Raw genomic sequence first — 13,211 nt, 5'->3', positions numbered from 1 at the left:
TAGCCTGTTTCCCCAGCGTATAGAGGTGTCAGCACCTTTCCAATGAAACTAGGTTAAACAACTTCAGTGAAGATGCTCTCACTACAATCCTAGGAAGGGATGAAGCTGGTAAGTGGCTCCCCCTTCAGCCCATAGCTCTATAGTGCTCCCATCACATCCCCATTAGCCAGTTGCAGCTCAGTCCTTGACTACAGGATGGCCACCCACCAGACCCTGGTGCCAAGGGGCACACCCCCCCAACTGAGGTCTCCAACCCACTGTCCCCAGGAAGGACAGCAGGGTCAGAGTTCAAGATCCTCCCCTCTTCTTGCCCCTGCACCTCTGGAGAAAGCCTAAAGAAACCAAAACAGAAAAACCAGGCCTGAGACAGCTTTGTTAGAACAACTCAGCAAAATAAAATTCCGGTTTATTGTTGGACAACATTGTTTCACACATACATCAAACAGGCCAAAAAAATAAACAGCAACTTCATAGACAAAAAAAGGAAAAAAAAGAAACCTTTTATCTTTGGCCTTTTTAACCATCTCATACAAACCAACTACTTATAGTACAGCTAAGTACATACACAAAAAAAGTTACTGGAATGCTCGGAATAAGATTGTTTTTTTTTGTTGTTGTTTTTGCTTTTTTTACAAGGTTTTTTTTCTCCTTTGAGATTATAATGAACATGGTCACACCACAAGTAAAGTCAGAGTAGGACAGAGAACGCTCCGAAGGCTGGTTTGGTCATCCGAGATCATTAAAAATGGCTGACCCCTAACAATATGTACAAAAATATAAAATGTAAATAAAAAATACAAACAAATTTTCCTTTTTAAAGTACTTTAAGAAAAAAAGCAGGGCCTTAGAAGTTTTGGTTCTTTTTTCCTCCCCTGTTGCAAATTCACGTTGTGGTTTTGGTTGGGTGGTGGAGAGCGCTGTCGTCTGTGGGTGGCGCTGCCCGCCAGGGGCGGGCGGGCGGGACTCTCTACTCGAAGGTGACCACGTTTATAGATTCTGAGACGGGAAGTGGAGGGTGAATAGGTCACGGTGGCCTTTTTTTTTTAAGTTTAACTTTTCCTTTTTTGCTGTCTAGTCATCTTCATCAGTCTTCTGCTTCTTGGTATCCACATCGTCATCCTGGGAAGGGAAGGATTGTCAAGGCCTCTTCCAATCCCCTGGGCCCGCCCACCCACTGGCTGAACTCCCGCTGGCAGAACTAAAACCAGGCATGCACTGTTCCAGAGGGCCTCTGTTCCCACTCCAGCTCAAGAGAAGGACCATACACTGCATCTTATAACCACTTAAGTTCCATCAGCCCCTCCAGTGTTAGTGTCTCAGATCCTAGCCCTCTCGCCCAACTCAAGCCAGACCAGACCCACCTCGTCATCTTCAGCTGCCCGTTTGCCCGTAGCTGCCTCGGCCTCCTCATCTTCATCTCCGTCCTCTTCCTCACCTGGTGAGAACAAAGCCCAAGTAAACCGCTCTGCCTTCCTCAACTAACCAGGCACAGTGGGTCCTGGGACTCTCCCACTCAGTGGTAGCCAACAACGGGGTGGTGGTGGGGGGGGGGGGGGTGGACACGATGACAGGAAAACTGCAGCTCCTTGGGCAATCTCCAGTAACAGAGTAACCAGGGTTGAGTGCCGCTGAGCCATCTCTGCTGCCTGACAAACTAGGCAGTCGCTGCACCCACACTGCCCATCACGGGCAGCTTGTCGTCAGAGGTAAGAAGACCCAAGTGAAACCAGAGAAGCCCCACCAACCAACTGATCGGGGCATGGAGGGCACTCTCCAGTGGGCGTTGAGCATGGTGCTGGGGGCACAGCCCCACAGTCACTGGCCTAAAGTGAGAAAGATGCCGGCTCTGCGGCTTCAAGCCCAGTTGGAAGTGGTCCCTTGGACCCACCCCCCGCCCCAGGAAGACCCCAGTCCCTCCCCATCTGCTAGGAAAGACCAGAAGGTACTAGAGGAACAAAGCTACTCACCGTCACCTTCCTCCTCCTCCTCCTCTTCCTCCCCACCTTCCTCCTCTTCTTCGTCTACCTCATTGTCTGCCTCCTGCTCCCCATTTTCCTCATTCTCCTCGACAGAAAGCAGAGCAGCTTGTTGATGAGGACAGAACATCACTCTGCCCCAACGTCCCTTCTTCCAGACCCTGCCCTGGGCTTCTACAGACCAGACCCCCGGAGAGATGCCCCCTGAAGTTCTAGCCAGAGATCCCAGTACAGAACTGGCCAAGGCCTTGCCCCCCCCCCCCCCCCCCGCCCCACCCTTGATTAAGCCCAAAGTCTTAAGTAAGAAGTCCAGGCCAGGAGCTGCTGGGGGTCATGACCACAGCAGACACTCACAGCATTCCCATTTGCAGGTGCCTCTCTCCCATTCTCCGCCTCCTCCACAACTTCCTTCTTCTCCTTTAAGTCCTTCAAAAAGGAAAAGGGAACCAGTAAGTCTTCTGAGTAGCCTAGGGCTGGCAAAGGGGCCCAGACCTACAGGTAGGAGGGATTCAGTGCCAATCCTGATGTCCCAAATTACAAGCTCAAAGTTACAGGTGGGAGAGAGCAAAAAATACTGAGTGTCTGTGGCCGAGATCTCATCCTACTTCTCTACCCTTAAAAACACACACATTTTAAAAAATGGATCCAGAACAGCGGTTCCCACCGCACCTTTACTCATGCTTCTTAGGAAAGAAGCCATGTAGCACCACAGACCGAAACCTGTCTGGCCGGGCAGACGAGCCCGGGAACACTTCACTCACACTCTCTCATCACAGACTTGTTTCCAACCAGAGAGCTCCGCCTCTCACAAATCCTTCTTGGAAGACAGCAGGTATGTGCCATAAATAAATAAGGCAATGGGGGAGGGCCCTGACACTGCGGGAGGATTCCCGTGGGTGGACTAGCCTGGGAAGGGAATGGGAGGGAACTAACTGGCAAAACTGGGGAAGCCGCTTCTCCAGCCAGAGGCCCCGCAGCCGAGCTCGAGCTCGGAGCCCACGATCTGGCAAGCGCAGGGCTTTCTTTGAAGGTACCAGAATCCCACCGATCCCTCCGTAAGCCACAGCCATCCCAGAAGGAGGCAGACCACAGCCCTGGACATGGGCGCGGGCTCAGGCGACAACACTCCTGGGCCCGAGTGAGGCCTTGCTGCACTCAGACGCGCAGTCCCTGAAATGTGGCAGTTGGGAGCACCAAAATGTCCCTCCGTGGCTCTCTCGCCCGTCCGAGGGCCAGCTCGGTGTCCGTCAGGCCGCGCCTCGCCCGAGCCCCAAGGGGCAGCGCCGCCGCGGGTACCCCGAAGCCCCGTAATTATTTCCACCCAGTGCGGCACACTCTGCCGCCAACACAAACAGGCTTCGAGCAGCCAGGGAACCCGAGGCTGCTCGGGCGCCTTCCGGTGAAGGGCGCCGGGGCACCTGCCGGCCCCATCCTCCTGGTGCTGCTCCCTGTCCGACACAGCGCGGACCCCGGCACCGCCCGCTCCCGCCCCCTGGCGGCCGGAGCCCCGGGGAGTTGTGGGGGCGGGGAGGTCGTGGCGCGCAGGCGCGCACCCCCGCCCGGCGGGCTTTGCGCGCGGGCCTCTGCACGCACCGCGCGCGCGGAGCACGTGGCCCCGGGGCCTCCGAGTGCGCCCCTGACCCTGGAGACCTGGCGCTCGCTGGCTGCACCGGCACCGCCGGGCGCGCGCCAGTTGGTCTCCAGTCTTTCCGGGCCTCTGGGCGCCCCCGCCGCCTCCCCTCGCAGGCCTAGATGCGCGCGCCTACGTCTCTGTATTTGGCGGGCAAAGTCCCGCGGGAGGCCGCCCCGAAGTCCGCGGGGCTTTAGCAGTCCCGCAGCCGGAGGCCGTCGGAGACGCCCAACAGGGGCACTTAGGGCTCCTAGCGGGAAATCACCTTGGGGGAAAAGCGAACGCCCGCGCTGGGAAGGGCTGACCCTCTCCTTCAAACTAGTTCCCTGGCTGGGCCCAGAGAGAACCGGAGGGAGCCCCGGCGGAGATCCGTGTCCCAAGCCCCGCTCCTCTCGTGGAGTCGCCCCTGGGAAAGAACCAGGGGTGACGGCAGGGGCACAGGAGTTAAGGAGACGCCAAGGTGACTCGCGCCTGTCTCCGCAGGGGCACGAATAAGGACCAAAGGATTAAAAAAAAGCGGTTCCTCCTCAAAGTGCCGTGCTCCCGCCGAGGGCGGAGACACTCCCCAGGGCAGGGAGCGGGACCGACGCGGCGCGCAGGAGCGGAGCTGCGCCAAACGCGCAGGATCTCAAAACCGAGGGCAGTGAAGCCGCATCACCGGGCCTCAACAGCCCCTGGCGCGCGGCTCGGTCCACAAGAAGGTAGTCGTGGCCGCAGCTTTTGTTCGCCCGCGTAGTGCCCGAAGCAGCCGCACACTTGGTGCCCCCGGGCAGCCGCGGGGGGCGCCCATCGTCGCCCCGGCGCGCCGATCCTTCACTTTTCGTTTCCTCCCCTCCAGCGCGTGGGCTCGCCTCCTCCTCAGCGATGCCTGGTACCGCTGGTGAATTACTGAGGCTGGGCGGCTGCTCCCGGCACACTCCTCCACACCCCGGGAAACCCACCTTCCCTCCCCGAGGGCAGCCAGGGCGGAGGAGACCTTCACACCTCCGCGGGAAGACAACCGACACCGCGGCCCCGCCGCCCCGCTCCGCCTTATCGGAGCCTAGTCCAGATAAACCTCTTCGGATCCACTATAAGGCGCGAAAAGTCGGCCGCCCGGCGCCTAACAAAGAGCAGCGCCGCGGATGGGCGCTCGCCACGGAGCCGCCACTTCCCGCAGCCGGCCCGCGCCCGCACACGCTGGCCCCCCCAACCCCGGCACTTCCGATTCCAAAAGCGCTCCAGTTTCAAAGTTACCTCAGCGCGCCCCGTGGGCCGACGACCCCCCAGCCAGGTCCCTATCCTCCGGCCGCGACTCCGAAGAGTCACAAACAAGTTTCGGGAGCCCGTGCGGCAACCTCCCCTCGAGCCTGTCGGCCTCCGCACTCGCATCTCCGGGTCCCTGAGGGCCCTCAGGTCACTCCCGGATGGGCATCACGTTTGCCCACGGCGCTTCCCGCCCCCTCCCCCGCACGCGCACAAAGAGTGGGCTACCTAGTACCCTAGGCCGGGAGCGGGCGGGCTCCGCAGCGAATGGGAGTAACAGCGGGCTCGGGGCAGAGCCGGGTGCGGCGCGCCAAACACCGCTCCGGCAGTGGCGGCGCGCGGACCCCAAAAGGGCGGGCGGGCGGCGTCTAACCTCACCTTGGTGGTGATCTCGGAGCTGGTGTCCACGGCCGCGTCTGACATGATGGGGCACTCCGGTGATCCGATGCAAAGGACTGAGAAGAAAAGCGGGAGTTCGAGGACTCTGGCGGTAAAGCTGCCGGAGCCCGCGGCGGCGGAGATGGCGCGCGGCGGAGGTGGCTGCGGCGATCAGGGAAGCCGGAGACGGGAACAATGCAAAGATGGCTTTTCAGAGCAGCCAGTGGGGAACTCACGCGGCGCCAGAACCTTTAATATAGATTAGTGGGCGGCGCTCGGCCTCCTTTGCCCGAACGCCATTGGCTGCGGGCAGGGAGCGGGCGCTCGCTCATTGGCTCGATTCCGAACAATGGGCAAGCATGCTTAAAGCGGCAGTGCCTTGGTGCGTCCGTGCTGCGCAGTCGCCGACAGCCCTGTCATTCGGGGTCTGAGTTTGCCGGGTCTCGGCGGCACCGACGCCGCTGGGGGAGGGGCGCGCGCTCGCATTCAGGGCGCGCGCTCCCGCCGCTGTTTTGCTCGGTGCTGCTGACGCAGAAAGCCAAAGCGCGGCAAAGCTGCCCGCCCAGCCCCCACCTTCCCCCCACTCCGTCCTCACCCCTCCCCGCGCTTGCTCGGAAGGACGGGGGAAGGGAACAGAAGGAGGCGGCTGGCCCACACGACGGCTGCCAGCGAGGGGGAGGGGCAGGCCGGGTGCTGGGCTGTGCTCGCCCCGGGCGGTACCCTGCGTAGTGCCCGGGGATGCTCACTCCTCCACCCCCGCGCCTTGGCACATTCCACCACGAATTTTCCCAGCGCAAGTCGGTGGAAAGCCCCACGACGAGCGATGAGGGCGTGAGGCCGAGGCCCGCGTACCTGGGCCACCCCCTACGTCCTCTATCCGCGTCCAGTTCTGGGTGCCCCGAGTCTTTGGGGAGGTCCCTTCGCCCACTACCCAGCCTAGGCGCCCGCCGCCAAAGCCAGCCGACGAGTGGGCTTCGTGCCAAGCATTCACATTGGGGGTATTCGTGCATCGAGGGGACTCGAGGGCCGGCATGGGCTCCGTCGTCGAGCTGAACAGCCCACGGGCGTCGCAACACACAGCGGGTGCCCGCACTTCGGGGTTCTGGTTTGCGCCTGCCCCGAGCGGTCACTGCCGTCGCGACAGCTACTGAGATGCTTCCAGGACCCGGCCTTCGAGTCTGTCGCTCTCCCGCCCCACTTAAAGCTCTGTGAAGGGCACTTGAACATTTCCTTGCTAGGTTATTCGAGGGGAAGTAATGGTCCCTCAGATCGGGTGGGCTAGTCCTTGGGGGCTCCTTGAAGTTTTGGGCGCCATTTAGGGAACACGCGGAATCCGAAAAAGGGAACCATCCGGCCGCCACACTCAAGATGGCGCTGGGCTCGGCGAGCGTGGCGTGACGTGGCGACCCAACCCACTCGGACGATCCAAAAACCGTAGGCCACCCTCTTCTTATCGCCATTTCACTTGGCTGTCGAACTGAGACACCGGCTTTGTGGCAGGAAAGATCGAATTGAGTGCAAAGACGTTCGAGAGAAAAAAAATACCTGTGCCACACACAAGATGGCGACAGATAGTGTTCATCCTCGTGTTGCCAGAAGGGGGCGCCCGACACGGAAGGCGGGACTCGGGAGAAACGAGCGCACACTGGCTGAGAGTGGCGGGCGAACACAAAGTTGACGCTTTGCGTCCTGCCATTGGCAGGTTCCTCTGTCTGTCTCTTGGGGGCCGCCGATTTGGGAATGGAGAAAACCCGGAGTCTGGGATCGGGGAGGAGGGACGATTGCCAAGTCCAGTAGGGCTTGAAGTCGGGGGGCGAGAAGAGAGACTGAGTGGGTCGCCCTTCTCTTTTATTTAAATCAAGGACCCGTGGTCCTGTTTCCACCGCGAGACCCCCGTTAACTAAGCTCAGCGCGCACTCGCATGGCTGCCCCCACCTCGGGCCACAGACTCCGCTGCCCAGCCGGGAGCAGGCGCGGAGTGCCGGGGCGCCACTCGGGTCGGGGTCCCCTCCCATTGCCCCTGTCGCTCGCTTGTCAGGCTCGCATCCCCGTTTACATCTGACTTTCTGGCCGCTGGCCTGTGGGGCTTTCCCGAGCGAGTTTGTCCTTTGGGGAAAAGAGAAGCCCGGACTCCCTGTCTTCTGGCAGAAGGGAACGTGGGGCAGGTGCTGGACAGGACAGGGCACCGCGCCACCTCCCGCTGCCTGGCGGTCGCCATCCTGTCCTGGGTACGCAACCGCGGAGGTGGGGCGCCCGCCGGGTCCCCGCCCTGCCCCAGGGCGCCCCGATGGCTGGAGGTGCGATTCTCCCCCAGGGCGGGCGCCTGCCAAACCAAAGGACTGGCAAGTGGTGTCCCCCGGGGCCACGCGTCCCAACCTTTTTGTTCACTCCGCTCCCGCCAGCCGTCAGTTGCCTTTGCTGAGACGGAGACCGGGGCCGCCCTTCGCCCCAGAGTAGGAAGGGTCTCCTTGGCAGCTGCGGCGGCGACCCTTCCTTTGTATCACGTTATCCCGAGAGGTGGAGGGATTGTGCGGCTCCTACCTGGGGTACAAGAGAGCCTCCTGCGGCGCGACCCTTAAACTCTCGTTACCCTGGAAGGGATTGTTTTGTCCACGAAACGCGGATGCATTGAGAGTTTGCTCTGTGCCGCATTTGAGCGACTGAGTCTTCTTCCCTATCTGGATAGTGGCCTTGGGCAGTCGTCTCTTGTGTCCACGGCTGAAAACTGGTCACGATTGTTCTGGATTCTGACCTTAGTGAACGGGGGAGGGGAGTCGAGGGGAGGGGGCAGATCCTGGGAGGAACTGGGTGAATGTGAATTTCCCTCGAAGAACTGCTTTGCCTGACGCTGTCCCTGTACAGCTGGCTTGGCTAGGTGGGTAAGTAAGGCTCATGCCCACCTGGTTCTGGAACCAGCGTTCCCTTCACTGAGCACACACTGGGTTCCTGCTGTGTAGGTGGCAGTTAGCCTCTGGCTCATGCTTCAAGCATTTTTAGGTATTCTCCGCACTTTCCAAAGTAGGTAGGACAATTATAGGGTTGGATTTTATGAAACTGATGTTTTTTTGAATGTCAAAACCAACTGAAAATCGGCAGATTTATAGGTTCAATCTCTAATATGCTATCACTCTCCTTTTTAACAGGTCAGGAAAGCGGACCAAGGGATTATAGCAAGGAACTTGGGATAACCAAGTGAATCAGTGACCAAGTTGAGGCTAAAACCTTAGAGTGGAGGAATCTTTGTTGTTAAATGAGCGCTGAATCAGCTATGGCCTTGAACCTCCTTCCTGCCTTAGGCATGTGGTATTTGAAGGCATGTGGTATTTGACACCTCGTAAGTGAAGGCGTTATTTAGGCTAATGGAGAGCCTCATTCCAGGACTTCCCTGATGGTCCAGTGATTAGGAATCCTCCTGCCATGGGTTCAATCCCTGGTCTGGGAAGCTCTCATGTGGAGAAACTAAGCCCAGGTGCCACAACTACTGAGCCAGTGCTCTGGAGCCCACCAGCCGCAACAGCTGAAGCGCATGTGCCTAGCACCCATGCTGTGGAGCCCCCACTTGCTGCCGCCATAGAAAGCCTGAGGGCAGCAGTGAGGACTCAGCACAGCCAAAAAGAGAAAAAGCCCCGTATCTCCAGTGACAGGCAACCCCTCACCTCCTTTGCTCTTTCTGAACAGGTTGTTATCCCCTTCCCCTGTCACTTTGACTCACTGGTGCCTCTCTGCCCTTTGCTGCTTCTGTGACCTTTCAACACCCCACCCCCACCCCCAGGACAAACTGGTAATGCCTTGGGAGCCCACATGTCCTGTCCCTGGTCGTTTACAGCCTGAGGCGCACTGGCTTAGGTTAGAGCTACTTTAAGCCAGGGGACCCAATTGGCCTCCAGGCTAGTTTTGGTTTTAGGGAATTTGCACGAGGGACACCTCTGTATGGCCTGCACACTCTCAGCTGGACGACAGGCCTTTCTCTGCTGGCCTGGGGCACACATTTTTTTCAGTTGCCTCACCCTGTAGGCACTTAAGTTTGCAATTCTTGCTCCAAAGCCATTTCCAACATATTCCTAATTGGTCATCTCACAATTTTGATACCCAAGAGACCAGAAAGAATATAAATGCTAGTAAAGCTGCCTAGGTTCAAATCCCAGCTCTGCCATATGCTCTCCGTGTGAATTTGGGAGAGTTATCTTCCCACCTTTGAAAAATGGAGATGACAAGAATAGTATCTACCTTCCACGGGTTCTGGTGGGAACTGAACGAGTTCATATGCAGAAAGTGCTTAAAAATAGGGTCTGGCACAACCAGGAAAGCTGTCAGTGTTCTCAGGATTCCACTTTCCAGCTGCCATCTGTACCTAAGTGGGTTGGCTTCACAGTTTTCGCAGGACTCTGGACAAAGGAACAATGTCTTCAGCAAATTCTTCCTATACTTGGTGGGAAGGGAGGGCACCAGCCGAGTTGAGTTTCTGGAAGCCTGTGACTCGGTGCCTGACATCCTCAGCAGCCCCTTTGGCCTCAGAGGAAGGACAGAGTCTGAGAGGAACAAGCCTCCAAAAGAACCGCCTTTAGAAACCCAGGAGTTTAAGGCTGTGGTTTCCTTGCCCAGGCATCAGGGCCTGGGGAGCTGCCAGGGCCCTTTCAACTCTCCCGCCCTGCCGAGCCCGGATGGGATTGTGTAAGAGCCGCCCTCCACACGCCTGCTCTCTCGTGCAGCACGCCTGGGCCTGCCCGTCCTCCCGGGGAGCCGGGCCAGAAGGCCCTGGTACCCACACAGGTCTGGCCACCCAAAGGCTCCTGCCTGGTTGGGAGAGGGAGGGGGATATCTCTTGAAGTTCAAGGCCTAATCCCAAACTGATGCCAGACTGGAGTTCTGGGGAGGCTTGGGGAGAGGGGTGTGTGCTGTGTACACGTCCCTGGCCACCCCCTGAGCACACATGCCCTGGTGTCTCCAGGGATCTTCTGTCGGCCTGTACCATTTCCCAGGCCTTCTTCCCTGTATCCTTGTGTCTGTGTGTGTGTCTGTGTGAGCGTGCCTCCCTGCATAGCCCAAGCAGGTGTTTTGCTTAAGCTCTGGGTACCGTTTGTGAGTGCATGGGCCTAGCATCCCAGTGGCAGGTGAAGGTGCTGGCTAGGGGAGAACATGTGTGGGCGCACAGCCTGTTGCCCTGGCTGCAAAAGCAGGGCATCTGGAGAAAGGTTAATCAGGTATGTGACCGCGAGAAGGCATTTAAGGGGGCATCTCCGCACCTGGCCCCACTTGGAAACTCAGCAAGACAGGAACCAAAAGCGGGCCCCAGCTGAGGACCTCGGTGGTCTGGGCCAGGCCAGAAATCCCAACCTGGTTAAACTTGAAGCTAGGAGAGGCCGGCTTTTTGACATCTTGAAGGTTCCTCTTCCCTCTTTCTGTTAAACTCAAATGGGTCTTTTCTACCTTTCCGTCACCCCTGGCAGAGGAGCCACCCTCAGTCTCGATTAGAGGGGAGAAGATATGAGGGATGGAGGACACACCACCAGCTCCCCTTCTCACAGCCAAGGGGAGTGCAGGCAAGGTGATTGATTGGATGGTTCCGGGGCTCAGAACACTCAGTGGTGCAACCAGGAAACGCCTGGACACGCTGGATGGCTGGTTACCCTGGTCTGGTCCTTACTCGTGTGCTGGTAACTATGGCATTCCTGCAGAAATCTGAGACACTGTCAGGAAGAAGGGACCTGCAGCGCTCAGTCCAAGAACAGCTTCCAGCTCTGATGCTGCCTCTCTGCGATGGAGAAGCCAGGGTGGCTCCGGGAGCATTTGGTTTGCATGTGACAGAGCAGAAGAATGAAGAAGCTTAGCAGAGATCACAGAGCCAGTGGGTGACACCGGGATCGGGCCTCCCGCACCCTCCTGGGAGGGCTCGCAGCTGTGCCGTGCAGCGCATAGGAATCCGTTGGTTTCCAGATCCAGGTGGGAACGAGGGGAGGAGATTTCAGCCTCCTTTAAAGCAATGTTCTCTCCTCCAAGAGGTTTTTCTGAGGGTTTCACAGGGGAGAAAAAGTGAGGCTCGGACAATTCTACAGGAAGTCTCAAAACAGGATGAAAGGTTACTCCAGAGAGCAAACCTCCCCAGGGAAGGGAAAGAGGAGCACCCTTTCTAAGGAAGTGCAAGCTCCATGGGCATTTAGAGCCTGAGAGGAAAGTCACAGCTCACCCACCTGAACCAAGAGCCCTAGGCCTCCTCAGCTGCAGTGCGTTCTTAACTTACAGTGTTGTGGCCAAGCCTAGAATTGTGACTGTGTACTGGCTCTTGGCAGCTTTCTCCAGGACAGGCCAGTCTCTCTTGCCACTTAGGTGCTTCAAGAGTGTTACTTTGAAAGCGTGGGCTAGACACCTCCCCATCCACCTGGCTGCTGGCAAGGCCTCGGTTTTCCCAATCGCTAAGTGGAGGGAAGAACATAGCCCAGGTTCCAGGGAGGGAACAGCACGGCTGTCAGTACCCCTCCATCCTGAGTCGTTCACGGGGCCACATCAACGTCCTTGGCCAAGACAGTGTTGAGACCCACCCCCCACCTCCGCCCCCTGCAAAGTACCTATCACTGAGGGAGTCACCAGTCTCCTCTTGGGCCATATGTGATAGGTTGGAGGTTTCCTCAATGAAGACTTTTAGGACGATAAAATGTATTCCAGAATGTTCTTCAAAGTCACCACTATAATTAAACAAGGGGCAGCCATGATGGAAGTAAAATGTGTTCTGAATACCTGTAGAAAAGATAAAAGGGAAATCAGAAATTAATGATTAATGTTAATAAGTGAGCCTGCATGAAATGAGTGTCGAGCGTTAGTTGCTCAGTCGTGTCTGACTCTTTGCGACCCTATGAACTGTAGCCTGCCAGGCTCCTCTGTCCATGGGATTCTCCAGGCGAGAACACTGGAGTGGGTTGCCATGCCCGCCTCAGGGGATCTTCCTGAGCCAGGGGTTGAACCCATGTCTCTTGCGTTGGCAGGTAGGTTCTTTACCACTAGTGCCACCTGGGAAGCCCCACTTGAATTGAAATGGCTCTCAAAGCAGGCAAGGACCAGCGTTAAGAAACATCCATAGCTGAGAACCCCAGCTCCTGGTTACTGGAAGCTTTCAGCTTCATGCAAGCCTGGCACCTGGCAGTGGTTGGGGTCCTCCATGATTCCTCGCTTCAGTCCTACCTCTCTTCCTCATGGAGCCACTGGTAGGAGTTGGGGCATGCCAGGGACTGGAGGATGCCTAGGACGAGGAGTGCCTAGGCTTGAGTGACGCTGGTTCTAAGCAAATTTCTTTATCCTCCCCACCTGGTTCCCATCATCTGGGCTGAAATGAGAGGGGATCTCTGGGCATACGTGCAGGCTGGGGCTGGCAGGGGCAGGTCTGGTTGTATCCCCCCATTCGGCGTGGCCCTGTGTTCTGCACATCTGGCTATACTTTATCAAGAAGTGACCATTCTATTTCTCTGAATCAATTGCCATTGGGCCTGACGTTCCACTGAGCCAGCCCTGATCCCAGGTGTGAACACCAACTCCGTGCCAGAGAAGAGAAAACCTGAACGTGCTTCTGACAGTTACGGCAGCACCTCTGCAGATGGAGAGAATGGGAAAGAGCCTCTTTTTACAGGTGGGGTTGCTGGGATCCAGAGCAGGAAACTGATTTGCCAGCAGAGTAGCCCCTAGCCAGGAAGAGAACCCCTTGGCCCCAGCTGCCAGGGCTCCGTGCCACCCACCCTCCCTCTCAATGAGCAGTGGGGGCCCTGGCAGAGGCTGGCTCTGAAAACTCAAAGGCCCAGGGCAGAGGTGCTTCCTGGAGCAAATCAGGCTTGGCAAGAGGCTAAGGTCAGGGAAAGAAGTAAGGGAGAGAGCAAAGGCGAGGGAGACTGGGCAGCTCCACCAGGGAAACCAGCCAGGTAGGCACATGAACACGAGGGTGAGGCAGGAGGGTCAGAGGGGAGAGGGTGCCTCTGAAAGCCGCCTTGCCCCAAACAAGC

The 13,211-nt window shown here is 57.8% G+C and overlaps 1 protein-coding gene across 2 annotated transcripts; it reads right to left on the bottom strand.

Moving 5' to 3' along the window:
* Window positions 1-389: 389 nt before the first annotated feature.
* PTMA (prothymosin alpha) lies at window positions 390-5,458 on the bottom strand. Of its 2 annotated transcripts, none has more exons than XM_002685597.7 (5): window positions 5,230-5,458; window positions 2,331-2,402; window positions 1,968-2,064; window positions 1,362-1,435; window positions 390-1,119 (listed from the first exon to the last, which is right to left on the bottom strand). In XM_002685597.7, exons 1-5 carry the CDS (start codon window positions 5,272-5,274, stop codon window positions 1,072-1,074), a joined length of 336 nt encoding a protein of 111 aa, XP_002685643.3. In that variant the 5' UTR covers window positions 5,275-5,458; the 3' UTR covers window positions 390-1,071. The 2 variants fall into 2 exon arrangements, with proteins under 2 accessions (XP_002685643.3, XP_003585828.1); XM_003585780.3 differs by having other exon boundaries at window positions 1,968-2,061.
* Between the last annotated feature and the right edge of the window lie 7,753 nt (window positions 5,459-13,211).

This window comes from Bos taurus, chromosome 2 (assembly GCF_002263795.3).
Source record: "Bos taurus isolate L1 Dominette 01449 registration number 42190680 breed Hereford chromosome 2, ARS-UCD2.0, whole genome shotgun sequence".
Taxonomy (NCBI): domain Eukaryota; kingdom Metazoa; phylum Chordata; class Mammalia; order Artiodactyla; family Bovidae; genus Bos; species Bos taurus.
The sequence above is the reverse complement of the archived record's forward strand: the minus strand, read 5'-3'. Positions and strand labels throughout refer to the sequence as shown.

Coding starts and splice junctions, on each gene's coding strand:
- PTMA (XM_002685597.7), bottom strand. CDS start 5,274: ATGTCAGACGCGGCCGTGGACACCAGCTCCGAGATCACCACCAAG. Junction 2,403..5,229: donor GCTCCGAGATCACCACCAAG/GTGAGGTTAGAC, acceptor TCCTTTTTGAAG/GACTTAAAGGAGAAGAAGGA. Junction 1,120..1,361: donor GGGCAGCTGAAGATGACGAG/GTGGGTCTGGTC, acceptor TTCCCTTCCCAG/GATGACGATGTGGATACCAA.